At 53.4% G+C, this 19,788-nt stretch overlaps 1 protein-coding gene and 1 non-coding gene across 2 annotated transcripts in view; both read right to left on the bottom strand.

Annotated features, from left to right (window-relative positions):
- The window catches only part of LOC128135826 (uncharacterized), a 161,132-nt gene that overhangs the window by 3,526 nt on the left and 137,818 nt on the right, over positions 1-19,788 (bottom strand). Inside the window, 1 exon segment of the mRNA XM_052774898.1 lies at positions 4,889-5,626. Within this exon segment, the coding sequence (XP_052630858.1) occupies positions 4,889-5,626 (738 nt within the window).
- Positions 1,587-1,668, bottom strand: TRNAL-AAG (transfer RNA leucine (anticodon AAG)). The gene has a single exon. It is a non-coding gene; the product is annotated as a tRNA-Leu (tRNA).

The following is a 19,788-nucleotide window of genomic DNA, read 5'->3' as shown; positions in this document are numbered from 1 at the left end:
GGGAAATGCAGTGGGGTGCTGGGCAGAGCACGCTGACGTGGTCCCCGCGCTGGGAACAGCCTTTAGCTCTTGCGGAATCACCAGCTTGCCTCGCCAGGGTGGATCCAGGGTCCACCACGGTGCTTGGAACCCCCTTTCCCACCAGCCCCCCAACCCACACCCCCATCCCGACAGCGGGTGCCTGCGATGGGATGGATCCGGCCCCCGGGCGACGCTGCCAGAGCTCACTTCTGTCACAATACATCCCTCTGCGCCGGGACTGATGCACATCCTCAGGATGCAGCGGTCGCTCCCCGGCAGCGCGGGTCTGGCCGACGGAGGATGAGGATGGCTACGCCACGCTGGACTTTGGGTCAAAAGGCAGCACCCTGGGAACACCACCAGCCTGCTGGCAGGTGCCCAGCCGCGGTCCAGGGTCACCAAGGACCATCCCAGCTGCTCTGCCAGCGCGCTCGCCTTCCAGCCGGCGTCAGATTTTGCGTCTCCCTTTCCATAGGCTCGTAGAATCATTTTGGTTTTAAGATCATCGAGTCCAACTGCAAACCTGACGCTGCCATGTCTACCACTAAACCACGGGGGCTTCATCCTGCTCCCTGTCTTCCAGCTCAGGGGGCTGGGCACCCCGAGAACAACTGCTCTTACTATTAAAGACAGAGGCAAAGGCGGCATTAAGTACCTCAGTCTTTGACACTGCGTTCCCCCAGCATCCAATAAAGGATGGAGATTCTCCTTAGCCTGCCATTTATTGCTAATGTATCTATAGAAACATTTTTTTTTTAATTGCCTTTTACAGCAGTAGCCAAATTAAGTTCTAGCTGGGCTTTGGCCCTTCTCCTTTTCTCCCTGCATACCCTCACGACATCCCTGTGGTCCTCCTGAGCTGCCTGCCCCTTCTTCCAAAGGTCATAAATTCTCTTTTTTTTTTTTTCCTGAGTTCCAACCAAAACTCTCTGTTCAGCCAGGCTGGTCTTCTTCCCCACCAGCTCATCCTTTGGCACATGGGTTTGCCCTTCAGGACTGCTTCCCGAGGGACAAGAAGTGGTTGGGGGGGGTCTTCAAGTGTCAGGACATCCCGGCAGTGCCCTGTCCCTTTGCCCGGTCACCTTGGGGACCTCCAATCCCTGGGGACGATGTATCCCCAACATCCCATCCTCACCCATACCCAAAATAAGGGGTTTGGGGCGGGGGGGGGGGGTCTGAGGGGCTGTACCCATAGCAACGTATGGGTACTGGGGTGCTGGAGGGGCAATACCCAGCTCTGGGGGGCAGGGGGCCGTACCCAGACCTGGGGAGGGGGAACCAGGAGCGAGCCCTTCTCTATCCCAAAGGGATTCCGGGACGCCCGCACCTAACCCTGGGTGGGTACGGGGGCGGGGGGTGTGCATGAAAATCGCCCCTCGTTGTGCAATGCATCTTGCTGAGTCCAGCTTCTCCACCGGATCCAGCATGCCCACGCTCACCCGGTACTGGGGAAGCCCAAAAGTGGGCAGAGCACTCCTCCAGATGTGGTGTCCCCCCCCCCCATGCTCCAGATGTGACACGATGCCATGCTCCAGCTGTGCTCCCTGCAGAGCCCAAAAGAGACCTGGCAGCGGTGGGATTCGAACCCACGCCCCCGAAGAGACTGGAGCCTTAATCCAGCGCCTTAGACCGCTCGGCCACGCTACCCTGCTGGAAAAATTTGGGCTTGTTTTGTGGAACAATAAGAAAAAAATTGGGGAATTCTGCAGAATTCTTAATGGGGCTTTTTAAAGGGGGGTTGGGGGTCTCAGCCCTGTCCTGCCACCCCGGGGGTCACACTGCCCCGGTGGAAAAAATTGGGTTGTTATGCAAAGCAATAATACAAGAATTTGGGAATTCTGCAAAATTCATAATGGGGTGTTTTAAAGGGGGTTGGGGGATGGGAACGGGGTCACGCTCGGCTCCTCGTCCCTTTGGGAGCCAAAGGACGGAGCTCTGGGTAGGTGACATGAACAAGGGAGCTTGGGGACTGTTCCCAGATGCCAAGAACATCCTGGTTTTGGTTTCTTCCCCCAATTTTCTGCCCTGCTTCGCTCCCCCAACTTACACAAACCCTGGCAGCCTTTTTGGTTTTTTTTTAAAGCAATAAAAAAAACCCTGGAATTTCCAAAGAAAGGACGGTGGACATTTATAGAAATTTGTCCCAAACACCCATGGGGTGGGTTTTTTTCCCAAACACAGGTGAATTAAAATTGTATTGACACCCCCAGGAAAAAAAAAAAAAAAGAACAAAAAGAGGTTCAGAGGGATAAAAAAAATCATTATTTTTTGCAGTGGTCCAGTTGTCATCCTTTTTGGGGACACAGAACCACTCCAATCCCAAAATCCCTGAGCTGAGCCCTCCCAGGATTTGGAGATATGGGGACGGGCAGCCGGCTGCCCTCATTCCTGCTCCACGGCCGGGCAGACCGTGAGAGGTTTGGTGCTTCCCCCTCCCTGGGACAAGCCGAGGCTGAAGAAGGGTCTCAGGACGCCGGCGAAGCCCCGCGGTGGGTGTAGAGGTGGGTCTGGTCGGCGGCGGTGTAGAAGGTCGCTTCTCCGCCTTTGTGATCCAGGCAGATCCCCCACTCTCCTGGGCTTCGCTCGGGTGGAAAGGGCGATGGGCTGGGAGAGCAGGACCTCGTGCTGGTTGCTGTTCCTCAAGCACATCCTCCAGAAGCCCGCCGGTGGGGAGGGAGGACCCGTCCCCTTCCTCTTCGCAGCCTCCCCGGACACCCCCACGTCCCACTCGGTGTTGTCCCCCACCTCCACCTCCCAGTAGCGCTGGAGAAACCAGTAGCTGAGACTGTTGATGGACCACCTTACATCCCCCACCACATCGTTACCGCGCTGTAACGACATCACCCGGCCCTTTAGCCGTGCAAACCCCTCTCGGTCGAAGCACCGGTGGCGAATTTGCTGAACCCAACCACCCCCGCAGCCCCCCCACCCCATCCCCACGAGCACCCACAGCTACAAGACCTTGGCAGGGTCTGGTCCTCCTGGGCACGGGAGCAGGCAGCCCCTCGCCCTCCACCTTTCCGGCACGGAAATCGGCAGCACCTTGTATTCCTCGGCAGCCTCCCGGCGCAGAACAGCGGCGTGGACGCGGCGAGCCTGCGACTCGGCACGGCGCCGGCACACCGGGGTTCGGTCCTCCCTGCGGAACATCTCCAGGGCTTTCTGGTGCTCTTGGCGCTTCTCCTGGGTGGGAGGACTTTGCCAGCCGGCTTCCAACCCCTTCTCCATCCATCCGTCCCCTGTCCTCGCCATCCTTCCATGCCGGACGGAGCAGGCAGCACCGAGGGCATCGTCCGGCTGCGCCCGCACTGTCTCCGGCTGGCGCGAGAGCCGCAGATCCGATGCTTGCGCCCCCGTGAAGGTCAGCAGGGTCTTGAAGGGCACAAAGTCATCTCCTGGCGTTGCTGAGCTGCCGTCGCTCCTCCCGGCAGCTCCATTTCATTTTCCAGGTCGATGTCCGGGGAGGGGGATGATGCCCCACTGCCCTGGGGTCCCTTTTGGACCTCTCCGGGAGCCCACCCCCCCATGGTGAGGATGCCGAGGATGGGACATACCTGCTCATGGTGCTCCTGACGTCCTGGAGAAGGGAAGGACAGCCGACTCGGTGCCTGGTCCCTACACGGGGAGCACTGGGCAGGGGCGGGGGGGGTCAGAACCACCCCACAGCGATGCAGGAGCCGCTGGGGCAAACCCCAGAGCCTGTCCCCACCATCCCACAACTCCGACATGCCCTTGATGTTGGGACCCGTGGGAATTCAGACCCATCGCAGCCCTCCCCGGGTGCAGGAAGACCCCAAGGCCACCCCGCCCGCGGGCATGTCCCCTCCAGCTCCACCATCACAGGGCTCCGGGTTCTCCAACCCCAGGTTCTCCAGCTTCTGGTTGGGGTGCAGGTGGCTCCCCAAGACCATGTCCCCAGGCGCGTCCTCCGTGTGCACGCTCAACCTTGGATGCAGCTCAGCTTTCTGCCAGCTGAGAGCATCGTCCCGGCTCAGCAGAGCGCCAGGACCAGCCGGAGATGTGGGGTGGAGGAGCCGGGGGGGGTTCCCCATCCCATCTCTCTCCCCCAGCTTTCCCAACCGCAAGCAACCAAATCACGATCCCGCGCTCCCGGAATACCTGTTCCACTTTATTGCACCTCATTTTAAAGCAGGTACCCACAAACAAGCTGTCACGGCCGAGCCAAATTCATCACGGTGTATTTTGAAGGTGGCAGCATAAAAATCAGATGGGGGATAGTGAGCACGAGGTGGGGAAGTTGGGGAAGGAAATGTGTGTTTGGAAAACGCTGTATCCAATAAAAACAGATGATCCGAATGGACCGAACCTCAGGGGGGGCGGAGACCCCTGGGTTTCAGGATGGGCCTTCTCTTGAAATATTTAACTGTTTTTGGAGGTGGGAAGCTAAAACGAGGCTTTTTAGTCTCTAAAGGAGGACCTAGATGTTCTCCTCCAGCGGGTTCCTAATGCACGAGCCAAGCCGAGCATTCCCCAAACCCCGCAGCCCTCCATCCCATCATGGCATCGGCATCCCTGCAGCCCCCCCAGGGTCGGGGACTGAGCACCCACCGCTGTCCCCCAGCACCGTGCCGCGACCCACCACTGCACGCCTGGTCCCGAGAACATCCTCTGCCATCACGTGTGTTTGGAGGAAGGGTGAAAATTAGGCTGAAATGCATTTCTGGGATGGATGGGACGCGGAAGGGGGTATCCATCCGCCCATCCATCCATCCATGGTCATCGAGGTGGGCACCCAAAGGCACCTCGAAGGGGTTGGGCAAACCAAGTCATTGTTTGGGACCCATCGGCAGCTCCTTGCGGAGGTGCGTCCGCAGATGCTTCATGAGGGAAGAGCTGGACATGAAGCACTTGGTGCATTTGGTGCATTTATAAGGTTTCTCCCCAGTGTGGATCCTTCGGTGGATGATGAGGGTGGAGCTGGCCCGAAAGCTCTTCTCGCAGTAAGAGCACTGGTAGGGTTTCTCACCCGTGTGGATACGCTGGTGCCTACGGAGGGTGGTGCTCTCCCGAAAAGCTTTCCCACAGTCGGAGCAGACGTAGGGTCTGGGTCCTATGTGGCTCTTCTGGTGGAGGAGGAGGGCAGAGTGGACGGTGAAGGCGATCCCGCAGTTGGAGCACTGGTGGGGTTTCTCTACCAAGTGCTTTTTCTGGTGTCGCTTAAAAGATGAGCTTTCAAAGAAAGCTTCCCCGCAGTCGGAGCACGGATAGGGGGGCTGGGCCCTGTGGGTCCTGAGATGGACTACGAAGGCTGAGTTTTTGGGGAAGGATTCCCCGCACTCGGGACACTTATAGGTCCCTTCCTCCCCATGTGTCTTGCGATGCTTGCTGAGCGATTTGTTGGCCATGAAGCTTTTCCCGCAGTCGGGGCACTCGTAGGGTCTCTCCCCGGTGTGTATTCGACGGTGGATGATGAGGGTGGACTTGGAAGTGAGTTTTTTCCCACAGTCAGGACAGACGAAGATCCCGTCTTCCGTGTGGCTCTTGCGATGCTTGTTGAGGGACTTCTTGGCCATGAAGCTTTTCCCGCAGTCGGGGCACTCGTAGGGTCTCTCCCCGGTGTGTATCCTCCGGTGGATGATAAGAGCTGAGTTGGAAGTGAGTTTTTTCCCGCAGTCGGAGCACCGGTACGCCCCGTTCTCCAGGTGGAGGTGGCGATGTTTTTTGAGAGACTTTGCGGAAGTGAAGCGTTTCTCGCAGCTGGGGCATTTGTAGGGCTTCTCTTGGCATTGGGTCTTCTGATGGTCCTTGAGGGTGGAGCTGCAGGTGAAACTCCTCCTGCAGTTGGAGCAGGTGAAGTGTTTCTCTTCCAGATGGACCCTCTGATGCCGGTTGAGGGACGAACCACGGCTGAAGCTTTTCCCACACTTGCTGCAGGCGTGCTTGTGCTGCCCCAGCTGTATTCTTGAGGGGGTCTTGGTACTAGGCTTCCTCCCGTTGTGGCTGGAAGAAGCCGATCTCCTTCCCGAGTGGTTCTTGTGGTGCTCATAGCCCAGGGAGATGCCACCTTTGGGTTTCCTCGCCGACCCGCCGCGCAGATGTTCGTCTTCTTCCTGGGAACTGTCCTCCTCCGTCTCGCTCGTCCACCCATCGTCTGCCAGGAAAAGCAAAAAATATTAAAAGAAAATAAGAAAGGGAATCCACCTCTACCCCCATCCTGACCGTGCCGGGGAGGGAGCTTGAGCAGGGATGGAGAGAAACACCCCAAACAGTGACCGATCTCATCCCTCAATCCCGTCCAGCTACGCCGATCCGGAAGAAGCAGCATCCTCCTCCTGCCAGAAGCATTTGGTATCTCTGGCTGCCGATGCCCAAATGGGTCCTCAGACCCCCACCCCCCAGTTACACCAGTTTCCAGTATGATCTTGCTTGCTGGAGGCAAGGAGCGATGCCTGGCATCTCCATTTTGGGGTGGAGAACAAGTCCCTTACCTGAGCGGGAGGAGTTGGAGCCGGAGGAGCTCCCGGCATCGCAGCAGCTTCTGCACCGTTTCCTTTTCCTTGTCCACAACCTCAAGAGGGGTCTCGCCAGTTGTTCCTCCTCCTCTTCCTCCTCTGAGCTCTGGATGTCGGGGATCCAAACCTCCTCCTCTTGCTCCAGCCGAGAGAGCAGATCGGGGTTATATACGGGGAAGCCTGCTCAGGTAGACAGTGGTGGATTACTGGGTAGATAACAACGGTCTGTGATGCCTCGTGACAGGAGACAAGAGGTGCGACCTTAAAACTCATCCCTCTTCAAAAAAGAGAAGGAAAAAAATCCAGGTGCTCAGGTCTCCGAGGAGGGAAGTCCCAGCAGGGTTTGCTGAGGGTATCTACAAGAGCTTTCCAGGTGATGGAGAAGGCATCCCAGGGAATAAAAGGCTTGAACCAGAGAGGAATCAGCCCCGAGATCACTTTTCAAGAAGACAGAAAAGCCCAGTGAGATCAGGAGCAGTTGAGAAAGGCAGAGATTGTCCATCTGGAAGGACTCAGGGAATATCAAGCAGGAGGGAAAGGAAGGCTGGAAAAACCCAGGAGTAAAACCGGGCATAGCTTGGATGCATCTCGCCCAAGTGACCTGCTCCCTGATTTTACTTTGAGAAAAATCTTTGTGAGGGGCACGGTGGACAAGCCACGCTCCCAAATTAAGGGGTTGCATCCTGGTAAATCAGATGCTTGGGTCCATCGACAGTCTACTCCAAGAGCAGGACGTTGGAGAAGGACCAGGTGATGCTCGACGACCGAGCTGCGCATCAAAGGCTGACTTTTATCCACTTATTTATCTTATTTATCCACATATGCATTTATTTTTTTAGTGCCCTTCAAGGCTGAATCGTTGCCATTAATTATTTCTTAGCTGGAGCGGCTCAGCGTGCCCAAGGACAGCGCAGTCTTCTCATGGGCATCATCTAGAAAATCAGCAGTAACCTAAAAGGTTAAGCTGAAAAGGTTAAGTACTGATGCTACCCAGTCCCCAGATTAAATCAGATTAGAAAAGAGCAAGGAGGACCACAGCAAAACAAAAAAAAGGGAAACCTGTGATACGGTGAGGTCAAGTTCATGTGGATTCACCTTATGATCAAGCAACTCTAAAAGCCACGTGAACCACCCACCCAAGTGCCCTAAAAACTCAACTTGAGTCAACTTTCCGTCCTGCCCGCTCCGCTCCTGGACCCACAACTCGTATCTCGTGGCTGGAGGAGACCGGGGGACTTCTCCATCCCCCAAAGCGTCCCTTTTCAGGTGGCCAGGAGCTGTCAGGAGAGGGCACTGCGAGCCCAAAGGAGCCGCCGAGCCTCAGCTCCCAGGCAGGACATCCCTCCAGCAGGTTATTTTCACTCACTTAACTCCCGCATTTTAACTCATTTCTGGCAGCTTTACGCACGGCGTAGGTGGGAGAAGAGCATCCGCCTGCCCAGGCTGGGATGCTTGGAGCACCTCAACGGGTGTTTGAGGGACTCGGGGTGCTGAGGAGAGCACCCAGTGATCCCACCCATCTCCTGTTGAGGATGGAGACAGGGCTTAGGTGTTCAAAGGAAGTTCTCGGCTAAGTTTCTTGGACAGTGTTAGCGAAAAACACCAAATTAGAAAGCCTCCCGCACAGAGTAAGCCAAGGAAGCTCCGTGAGCTGCCTCCCAGAGCAGACCAAGGGAGCCCCAGCCAGATTTAGGGTTGATCCCACCATTCCCATCACCACGGGCATCGCCTTCACCTTTCCCGGTGTCCGCACACGTCGTCGTCCTTGGGCAAACGAGGTTTATCCCAGGAACCGAGGTGCGAAGAGCAAACGCAAGCGATTCCCTTGGGCATCCTCCACGGGATGAACCCCGGAAGCCCCCCACGACTCTCTGACACAGACGTGCGACCCACAGAACACGAAAAAATGAGGAGAAAGAGCAGGATTTCTTTTAAAAGGAGCCCTGTTGGTCAAAACCAGGAGCTCCTGGGAGAGGCACCCCGGGGACACCAGGAGAGAGGTTGGTGGGGCTGGATGAGTCCTCCTGCCCCCACGGGCCACCGAAAGGCACTGGGGAGGCCACCAAGATGCCCAAAGGACTGGGGGGGGGAGCACCCTACCTGCCGGGAGGGGGGGGGCGGTGGCCGGAGAGTGGCCACGGCTTCTCGGTGGCGGCGGCGATGGTGACCTCCTGGAGAGCCTCGGGCACCTGAGGGGGAGTTCAGTGAGTTAAACGGGCAACAGAGTGGCAACGTTTTAAAAATTGAAACGAAGGAAGAACCACAACTTAAAAAGAACGACAACAACAAAAACCCAAACCCAAAGTAAGAATCAAAATAAAAAACAGCCAAAATAAAAAAAAAACAAAGAACCAAAGTAAAAAATCACAAAGTCAAAACGAAAAAGAAAAAAAGAACTAAAATAAAAAAGAACTAAGATTAAAAAGCCAAAGTAGGAACTAAAATAAAAAACAAAGTAAGAACTAAAAAGAAAAAAACAGTAAGAACTAAAATAAATAGTAAGAACCAAAATTTTAAAAACTAAATAATTTTTTTAAAAGAAATAAAATTAAAAAACCCAAAGAACTAAACCAGAAAAAAATAGTAAGAACTAAAGCAAATAGTAAGAACTAAAATTTAAAAAAGGAAATAAAATTTTTAAAACACCAAAGTAAGAAATACAATTGAAATTAAAAAAAGTCAGATTTTTTTGTTTTAAAAACCGCACAGTCAGAAACGAAATTTAGCAAACACCTTTTTCAGAAGGACACAGACTAAAAGCAGACCCAGGCTGACCGCCCCCCCCCCGGGCCGGGACCCCCGCGCCCCGGCTCAGACTGGGCAGACTCCGGGGTGTCCCCCCCCCCCCAGTTTGAGCCCCTTCCAGCCCTACCTGGGCCGGCTCCAGCGCGGCCATGGGGTCTCCCGGGGGGGTGGCGGAGCCCCCCCACCCCGCGCACCCCCCGCCGGCCGCAGCGCGGGGCCCCGCGGAACCTGCGCGCCCGCCGCTGCCGCCCGCGGGGCGGGGAGGGTCGGCCCGAGCCCACCCCCGGCACCGGGCCGGGGGGGCGGGCGGGGAGGGAGGGAGCCCGCCCCGCGCCCTCCCGGCACCCCCCGGGGGAGAAAAGGGCCTGTCCCCCTTTCGCCTTCCTTCCCCTCGCCTCCCCCTTTTTTCCCTGGTTTTCCCCCTTCTTTCCCTTATTTCCCCGCTTTTCCCTGTTTTTTTCCCCCTTCTTTCCCTTATTCCCCCCCTTTTCCCTGTTTTTTCCCCTTTTTTCCCTTATTCCCCCCTTCTTTCCCTTATTCATGTCCCCCCTTTTCCCTGTTTTTTCCCCTTTTTTCCCTTATTTCCCCCTTCTTTCCCTTATTTCCCCCCTTTTCCCTGTTTTTTTCCCCCTTTTTTTCCCTTATTTCCCCCCTTTTCCCTGTTTTTTCCCCTTTTTTCCCTTATTTCCCCCTTCTTTCCCTTATTCCCCCCTTTTTCCCTTATTTCCCTTATCCCCCCCCTTTTCCCTGTTTTCCCCCCCTTTTTTCCCTGGTTTTCCCCCTTCTTTCCTTTATTCCCCCCTTTTTCCCTTATTTCCCCCCTTTTTCCCTTATTCCCCCCCTTTTCCCTGTTTTTCCCCCTTATTTCCCCCTTCTTTCCCTTATTCCCTCCTTTTTCCCTTATTTCCCCCCTTTTTCCCTTATTTCCCCCCCTTTTCCCTGTTTTTCCCCTTTTTCCCTTATCGCCCCCTTTTTTCCCTTATTCCCCCCTTTTTCCCTTATTTCCCCCCTTTTCCCTGTTTTTTCCCCTTTCTCCCTTATTTCCCCTCTTTTTCCTGTTTTTCCCCCTTTTTTCCTTATTTCCCCCCTTTTTTCTTTTCCCCCTTTCCCCTTTTTCCCCTTTTTTCCTGTTTTCCTCCTTTTTTTTCCTGTTTTTTCCCTCTTTTTTCCTTATTTCCCCCCTTTTTTCTTCCCCCCTTTTTCCCTTATTTGCCCTTATTCCCCCTTTTTCTCCTTTCTTCCCCCTTTTTACCTCAGTTCCCCCTTTTTTCTTTCCCCCTTTCCCCTTTTTTCCCCTTTTTTTCCTTATTTCTCCTTTTTTTCTTTTCCCTCTTTTTTCCCTTATTCCCCCTTATTCCCCCTTTTTCCCTTATTCCCCCTTTTTCTTCTTTCTTCCTCCTTTTTTACCTTAGTTCCCCTTTTTTCTTTCCCCCCTTTTCCTCTTTTTTCTCCTTTTTTTCCTTCCCCCCTTTTTTCCTTATTTCCCCCTTTTTTCCCCTTTTTTTCCTTCCCCCCCTTTTTTTTCCTTTATTTTCCTTCCCCACTCCCCATCCCTTTTTCCTTTTTTTTTGTGGCTGCGGTGCCTGAAATTTCCCTTCAAAAATAAGAAATCTGGGGGCTGAGAAACCCGATCTGAGCCCAAAATCCACCCCTGGCCAAGGAAGGAAGAAATAAAAGTTGAGAAATTATTATTTTAGAGCCCCCACCCCCCCCCCAAAGGGGGTCAGCCTGCCCGGCTTGGGATATATTGCATTTATTTTAAAGCTAAAATGAGGTTTGGTTGCCACACCTCTGGTCCGACAATGAAAACATCTAAAGTAAAGGAAAAAAATCTGTTTCTGAAGCAATTTTTCTCTTTCCCCCGGGGTGCTCACTGCAGGGTGGGACATGAAGCAGCTCCAGGCAGCAAAAATTCCCTAAGGAAATTCCTGAAGGAGTTTACCCCATGCAAGGAAAAAAAAAAAAGAAATCCTTTAAAAAATGCGTATTTCTGTTCTGCTCTAATTTTTTTTCTCCAAAAAAAAAATTCACATTGCTCAGCTTTGGCTGAAAAAACTTTAGGGCTGCGGAGGGAGATTTTAAATTGCATTGTGGAGTCAAAGGGTTCTCTGGGATTTCTTCCCCCCCCCCCCCCGCGTTTTTAACACCTTCTCCAGCAAGCGCCGAACCCTTTTTTTTTCCCTGAAAAAAAGGAAAATCCGGGACAAATGTTTGTCTTGGGGAGATGCAGTTATTTCTTTATCGCCCTTGATGAATGGGAGCCGCAGTTTCCCACCAGCCCCATTTCCTCCCCCACCACCTGAAAAAAAAGGGCCCATTTTTAGATTTTTATACTCAAATTTAGGAACAAAACATCCCCCGTGCACTCCCAGAGGTGTAGAAAAGCGTAAAAAAACCTACAATTATTGGTATGTCGCACAAGTCCATGTAGATCTATATATTCCTTAGGTAAAGGTTTAAGCAGATCTTAACCACTTCAAACTGCATAAAATTATTGCAGCTGCAGAAAGACTAAGAGACAATAATAATTAATAATATGTAATAATAAATAACAGTATAATATTGTAAAATATTATAATGTAATTAAATATTTTAAAATAGGATGATAATATAATAATAACTTTTCATCATCCTACAGTCTTGCCATCAATAAATCCTTTATTCACCACGCGACAGGTTTTTCCACTTATTTACCCCCAAATTAAACTAAAAATAAATTCTCTGCGTTGTTTGTCTTTCAGAACTCTGCACTTTATTCGTCGAATAAATTAATTTACCCAGATAAGCCGGTTGGGACCGGTCGCCCGTGGTCCAGACTGGCCCTTTGCATCCTTTCCCAGTAGCAACCATTCATGGGACATTCCCCGGCCCCATCCAGCCCTTAGGTAATCATTGCGTCAGGAGCGGGCTCCTTCGTCACGCGTCCCGATTCGCTGTCTCTGGGTTGGTCTCCCGGCCCAAAACTCAGGAGTCCCATGGAGAACCACCAAACCACCACCCCTTCCCTGGTGGGATGAGGGAGGAGAAAAGCCACGAGCAGACCCACGGCCGGGGAGGTCACCCTCAAAGGAGCGAGACGGAAGATGACTTCCCAAGGCTGAAAATCAAGCCCAAGGCCACCCCGTCCTTCTCTGGGGTGGTTTGCGATGTAACACCGTAACTCCGTAACGGGGCTGGAGACCTTCGTTTGGTGGAGAACGTGTCCGATGGAGACATGTCTCCTTGCTAAAGAGCTTGGGAGATGGAGTCAACACGCCACCAGGTGCTGCATCTCGTGGGCGGAAAGGACAACCCAGCCCACGCCGCTCCCCCCGGCATCTCCTCTCCTGTCCACGGGTGGAGGGTTGAAGGTGCAAGAGCCCGTCCTGGAGATGCTCATCCCTGGGGAACCCCGAGCAGCCGAAATGGGGCTTCCCGAAAAATCAAAGCCACGGGGAACTGGTTTGGGGGGGGGGGCTGGAGAAGGGACGTGGTGAAGCAAGAGCCCATGGGAGGGTTGGGCTGAGCCTAGGAGAGATGGAAAGGGGGAATCGCCCACCTAAAGGAATAAACACCCAGGGAATATGGGTCCAAAAAGGGGGAATTTGAGCGCTGCAAGATGCCCGTTTTCCTCTGTCTTGCTGGAAGAAAAACCCTCCTCTTCCCTGAGGAGGGAAAACAAACAAATCCACCTTATCACCCCTGCTCTCCAGGACCACCCCGCGGGTGCCAACTACCCTTTCTTCCCGAGATCGCCCATCTGATACATCCCTAATTCACCCATTCAGCTGGAAACTCTCCTGGGGCCATTCCAGGGCTGAGGGGAGGGGTCTGGGCCTGCTCCCCCCTCCAGACAAGGTAATAAAAGTCTGTAAAAGTCCTCCTGGTTGGATTATTTTCTTTTTTCTTGGGGAAAAAAAATTCACAAGAGCCACAAAGTTGAGGTTATTCCCTTGTTTTCCAAGCTCTTTACTGTTTTCCCTGCTCAGGTGGGCAATGAAAATTGAGATTTTGGTTTTTTTTTTTTCTTCCTCCTTTCTGGGGTTATCCCAGTGCTTAATTCCCCTGGGATGGGCGGCTTCCCCCAGACATACCCCAGCAGCTTCAGCTCAGCAGATGCCTCAGAAGAAAGGACGGGCTGCACCAAGGATGCCTACAACCCCCCCCCCTCCCAAAAAAGTATCTTCTCCCCCCACCCCAAGAGGTTGGTTTGGGGCAGAGAGGGGCTGCACACACTCCCTTGGCCATGGCCGGCCCTGCCAGGCTCCCCAGTCTTCAAAAATATCTCAGAAAGCATCTCCCAGTGGGGAAAATCACTTTCCCACCCAACCTGGGCATCTCAAACATCTTGTGGGATCTCCAGACGTCCCACCCTGCACTGCTTGGCCAAGAGGAGCCCCTGGCCCCTTCGGAAACGAAGGAGATTTCCCACAAGGACCAACCCCAACCTTGCCCGTGGCTCTGGTCCATCCAACAGGTCACCAACACGCGGTCAGGGCGGCCGCGGTGAACCTCGGACCCCTCCAAGGCTGGTTGGTGGTCACGCACAGCACCCCAACGGTGACCTCTCCCAACGGCTGCACCCACCTCCTGCCTGCGGCCGGTCCTCTCTTCCCGCCTCCGCTGATTCGGGTCTTGAGGAATCATTTTTGCGGCCAAAGCGAAGATGCGTGCGGAGGAAAACCCTCCCAGAAGCTCCTCCTGCAGGAACATCACGTTTTAACGGTTGCAGTTGGGGCACGACCAACCCAAACCGTTAGCGCGGACTGTGCAAAATCCCAGAACACCCAAGACTCTCTTTTGCTGATGGCTTTAAACTCTCTTTTTTTTTTTTTTTTTTTCCCCTTTTTCTATCCCAGACCTTGTGCCCGCTCAGGCCCCACAGCTTTCACCCACTTCCTCACAACTCTTCCTGATCGCCTCCTTCTTCACCGAAAAGGCCATAAATTTCAGTTTGTCGTCCCAGCAGCACACGGGGCTCAATTGCCCGACTGCTCCCTTCTTATTGCAACAGCCCCTCTAAGCAGAAAGAGACCTTCCGCTGATCTAAATTAATAAAAAACCAGGCATTTTGGCATATTTTCTCACTAGCTCCATGCCCGTATTACATCACGGCTCTTGGGTATCCAGCCCAGCTCTGGCTGTCTTGGACACTTAGCAAAAATAGGGAGCATGAACCAGCTGCCCCAAATTCAGCTCGGTTTGGGACATTGGTTGGATTCAGGCACATCCATCGGATTCTTCATGGGTTTTTGGGTGGTTTCCCCATGGGGACGCGACGGGTAGAGGCTGCTCCAGGGTGGGCAGCTGGCGGTACCCACGGCCGGTACCTTGGGGCCACGACGAGATGCTCCACGGGACGGGATGAGCGTGGCACGGGACGGGGGGGGGGAATCAGACCCTTGGGTGGGCAAACCCAGACCTTTGCAGGGATTCAGGAGCATCAGGGATGGAGGGAAAGCTGGGAGGAGACCGCCCCACCCTGGAGAACGGGGGTGCAGGAAGAGCCCCCACCCCGGGAAGCGAGGATGGGGACGGCGTGCGACATTTAACGCCGAATTCAGCAGCACCTCCCAGTCACCTTTAGCAGATTTCTCCGGCCGGAGAAGCTTGGCCTCTCGGTTGACTGAATTTTATCTCCCAACACGTCGCGTCGCGTCGTCCCATCTCCCGTCCCGGTTGCGGTTGCAAAAGGTCCGTGCCAACGCGGCGGGTCAGTCCCGTTGGGCATCCCAACCTGTGATGCAGCGTCAGAAACTATCCCAGAGCAAAAAAATACCTTTATTCCGCTGCGGATAAGGCAAATTTAATTCCCTAAGGAGATTCTTTCAGGCCTCATAGCTCTTATTAACATTTTTACCAGCGTAGCAAGACGCTGCAGCGAGATCTTCACCCAACGCACGAGGAAAGCCCTCATAATTACATCCCTTCCTCCACGACTATTAATTAATTTGTAACAAACCAGCAGAGAAACCCCCTCTCCCACCCACCGGCGCCGGGTTTTGGCTGAGAGTTTATTTCAGGATGCGCCCGCGGGACGCGGTAGCCCTTCCTAGAGCATCCCATGGGGTCTCCAAACCGTGACCCCCCCTAAGAGAAAAGCCACCCTCCCACCTCCACGGTGGCTTCAGCCCCTTCCCCTCGTTGCCATTTAGGGATGAGCAGGGTGTGCAAGGGGGGGTGGGGGGGTTTACCTGCACCAGGGAGGGAAATTGGGGCTGCGGAGCATCTGCACCCCTGACACCCCCCCCCCCAAGCTGAACGCCCTCAGCCTCCAGAAAAGGGTCGATGCAGCCGAATGGTTTATTGGGAATAAAACCTGGGATGCTCCAACCGCTGAGTGCACCCCAAGGCGGGGGGGGGTAGGTTTTTTTTGGGGGGGGGGGGTCTCTGCCAAAGCCCCAGAGCGTCCCCCGGCCCTCAGCACCCGCAGAGCCGCAGGGCTGGGATCCGAGGCGGTTTCTCCCCCCCCCCGCCCCGGGATGGGGGGGTCCTCACTCCGCAGGGGGTGAATCCGCCGCCGGGGATGTTCCTGCCCATTGTGCCCACCAAGGGCCCCATTAACTTCCCAATGGCCCCCCCCGGGGGGGGTGGCCTTAACCTTAACCCTTTCCTCCCAACCCCAGCCAGGAGGGAAGGAAAACATCACTGCAACAGCAAACGGGGGGGGGGGGGGGGGGGGGTCACGTCCTCCAAAAGCAGCAGCTTTTACCCCAGAATGAGCCCCAGACGCAGCCCCTCCTCCTGCCCCCAAAAGGAGCACTTCTCTCCCCAAATTAAGCTCAATCTTGGCACAAGGACACGAACCTGATCTCACTGGGAAAAGTAAAGCTGGAGAAAAGACTAGAAATTTAATTACACCCCCCCCCCATTTCAAATACACACACATATATATATATTTCTCACCCAAAGAGCTTTATTTGGGCTTCTCCCCTCTGCCCCCTCCTGACAGACAGGGATTGTCCCTCTGGTGAAGGAGAAGATGGAGCCAAGGATGAGGACGGAGATGAAGGGAGAAATAAATAAATAGGGATGGAGGGAGAAATAAATAGGGATGGAGGGAGAAACAGGGATGCCCAGGAGGTTTCCAAGTCCTGAAATGGGGGGGGAAAAGTCTCAATTCTTCCAATTTATAGAGGCAGCAGTTTTCTTTTCCCTGCAGTAGCCATCTGCGCTTGACCGTGTGAATCCCCTGCCATGGCCAAGGCTGGAAAATGGTTTAGCACGACCTTAGGACGAAAAGTTTGAAAGTTCATAGAATATTCTGTCTTATTATTTATCCTTTCTAAGTTCATTCTTTTCAGCAAACCATTGGCCAAAAAAAATAATCCCCCAAATAACTTCAAAACAATCAACCATCTACTTCAGACTGGTATTATAATGTGAAATTAAATTGTCTCAAGCACATATGAAAGAGGTTTTAGAATTTATTTTTACACAATAGATATTGAAACGGCTTTAAGATTTATTAAGAGCTTTTCCTACACACTGACGTTTCTTATTCCTGGAGAGGAGGAGTGGGTTAACAGAGATGAGAGTGAGATTTCCTCAGGAACTGAAGGTCTTCAACATTAATTGAAACGCCTTAAGGTGGGTTCTTGCGCATCCATTTGAAATACCCGAGTTAAAAGGTAAAGAAATAAAAGCAGTTTTTCTGGCCAAAAGTGAGGGGGATACCTGCCTGAACCCCAAATATCTGCCCTGCTCCTGGTTGGCAGCCAAAGAAATATCCGCGCTCTACCCAGGAGAGCGAGAGCCCTCAACTGGGAGGCAGCAGATTCTGCATTTCTCCTCCCTGAGCCCTGGATTAGACCATTTTCCCTTGATTTTACACCAAAACACAGCTCTGATGCTCCGGCGCAGGGGCGAGACTCTCAGTTCTGGCAGCAGCACTTAAATCCTCCAAGCTCCGGCTTGCAGCGGTTCTGCTTCTCCCGGGGTTTATTCTCCAGGAGACAAACTTATTCTGATCAGGCTAAAAAAAAAAAAAAAGGCAGCCTTTCCTCTTTGTTTTACCTGGTTTTAGCAATTTGGGGATTTTTTTTTTTTTCTGGGACTCCCTACGGGTTCAGCTGCCTCCTGCCAGTGGGATGCGGAGGGGAGATGGGACCAGCCAAGGGAGTTTTGGGGATGGAAGCAGCAAAAATGCTTTACCCCAGGTGGGATCCTGCTCCCAGCTCCCTCTCCAGCCCAGTACAACCAGTTTGCTGGGCCAAACGGGGTGCAGTGAGGCAGGAAAGGGTGGCTGGAGGCCGGCGAGTGTCCCCGCAAAAGGGACACTGTGATGCTCAATCAACCTCAACCCCAACTGGGAAATTTTGGGAAAGGTGGGAAAAGGGACCCTCCACCCAGCCAGGCAGCACGAGGAGACCATGTACCCCCCACGCACTGGCTGCCTTGGGGTACCGGGGGGGGGTCATACCTGGGGTCCCCCCTCCACACCCAGCGGTCCCCATTTCGGGTGCAGATTGCAGCACTGGTGGGGTACGGAGGGACATGGGAAGGGGAAAAAAAAAAAAACAACGGGAGCCAGAGCAGGCTGCTCCGGGATGATGCTGCCTTTGTCAACATCACCCCAAAATCACCCCCCCCCCCCCAACGTAATGGTGAGGGCAGGAAAAGACCCCACTGCCCACCAGCCCTGGGGACAAGGGGGGGGGGTGACCCCAGTTTGGGCATCCCCCAGGAGCAACTGGGAGAGCTGGGAGCCCCCCTGGCTGGTGGCAGAGGGCTCAGGGGAGGGGGTTGCACCGGGGGGGGGGGGGGGGGGGGGGGCGGAAGGTGCGGATGCGACAGGGCTGGGGTGGAGGGAGGTGTGATGCCAGAGGGTGTTTTGGGGGAGAAAAGGGGCAGAAAGGGGAAGGCAGGGGTGGGAGAGAGAGCAGAGGGGGGGGGGCAACCACCGCTGAACCCCGCTGCTCCCCCCCATCACACCCCCGGCCACAAGCCAGGCAAAGGTGCGAGTGCAGAGACCAGCACGCTCCGCTGACTTGTTAATTATATTGCTATTACTTGTTAATTGCTATTATACAGCAAATTTAAGACTATTTTGCCATCTAAGACTACTTTTTCTTCCACTACCCCCCCAAGACACAAACCACCCCTGCTCCATACCTTGCATGTGTGTAGATACATATATATATATTTTCTTGCAAGCTATTAAATCCCCCCCGTCCATGAAACCCTTTTCACCTAAACTCTCCAATTCCCAAATTTCCCCTCCGAGGCTGCCTCCCTCCTCCCCAAATTCCCTTGGGAAATCCACCTCGTCCTCTCCCTCTTTTTATTTGGCCAGGATTCGGGTCTAACCAGGACTCGACCCCCCCCAGGAGCCCGGCCGAGGTTTGAAGGAAGGGAGCAGGCTGGAGTCCTTTGGGATGGATCAACGAGATCCACACGGATGCTCTTCCAAGGCATCTTGCAAAAGGACTAAAAACCCCCAGACTGAGCCTAAATAAAGCCCCTGGACCATGGGCAGGGCTTCCCAAGTGTGTGTGGGGGCTGATCAGGGCTGTTAATTAACTTAATTAATCTCCAGCCCCTTCCCATCTCAGTCGTTCTCTTTCCCAGGGTGGGGAGGGGAAAGAAAAAAAAAAAGCACATTTTTTGCTCCCATCCCTTCTTGGTTTGGAGGAGATGCAATTTTTTTTTTTTTCCCCTGGAAGAGCTTCCTTCTCCAAAGAATTTGAGCAATTCTCACGGGTTTAGTGAGGGGTAAAAAAAGCTTTGAAGCCGCCCTGGGATGGAGCTGAGCTTCATGGTGACCAAGCCAACCTTCCCCGGGAGTGATGGACCAGAGCGGGTTCATGGGTTGGAGCCGTGCTCGGCCACCCTGGCCCATCAAAATTAGGAAAAAAACTGGTATTTTGCAGCAAAACTGAGCGTTTCTGCTGCAATCGATGAGGCAGCTCCTCCTCTCCCGGCTGCTGCACAGTTTTGGGAAGGAGGAGAGGAGTCCGGTGGCTGTTGAGCACTTGGAGAGGACGTCACTGCTGGGTGCTGCATCCTCTCGGGGCAAAGGACCCGAGGTGGGCTCCTGGTCCAAGGGGGATGGTGGGAAAACACCTATCTCTCGGTTTAGAATTTTATTCTGATTTTAAAAATAAATTTAAAAGTTTTTTAAAAGTTTTTAAAAAGTTTTTTAAAGTTTTTTTTAAGTTTTAAGGTTTTTTAAGTTTTTTAAAAGTTTTTTTTTAAAAGTTTTAAAGAAATAAGTTTAAAAAAAGAAGTTTAAAAAAAAAGTTTAAAAAAAAAAAGAAATAAGTTTAGAGCTGTGCATTTTTAATAACTGTAAATAAAACCGAAGCTGAGCTGTGCCTGGCGCAGGTGAGGTGAGGCTGATGCTGCTGATGGCGGCATCAAGGGCACCATCGGCCGAGGGACTTGCACCTCGTCAGGACGAGCACTGTTCCTTGTTAACGAAAGAAAATCTCTCCCCAGGCACGTTTTTCTCTTCTGCTCTTTTGGGTTTTTTTTTTTTACCTTGTTTTGCTCCGCTGCTCAGAAAACTCCAATAATCGTGTCCATGTCTGGCAACTGCCCTTTCCAGGGGTATAAAAGGGGAAAGAGT

This window comes from Harpia harpyja, chromosome 25 (assembly GCF_026419915.1).
Source record: "Harpia harpyja isolate bHarHar1 chromosome 25, bHarHar1 primary haplotype, whole genome shotgun sequence".
Taxonomy (NCBI): domain Eukaryota; kingdom Metazoa; phylum Chordata; class Aves; order Accipitriformes; family Accipitridae; genus Harpia; species Harpia harpyja.
This window is presented reverse-complemented; position numbering and strand designations above follow the sequence as displayed.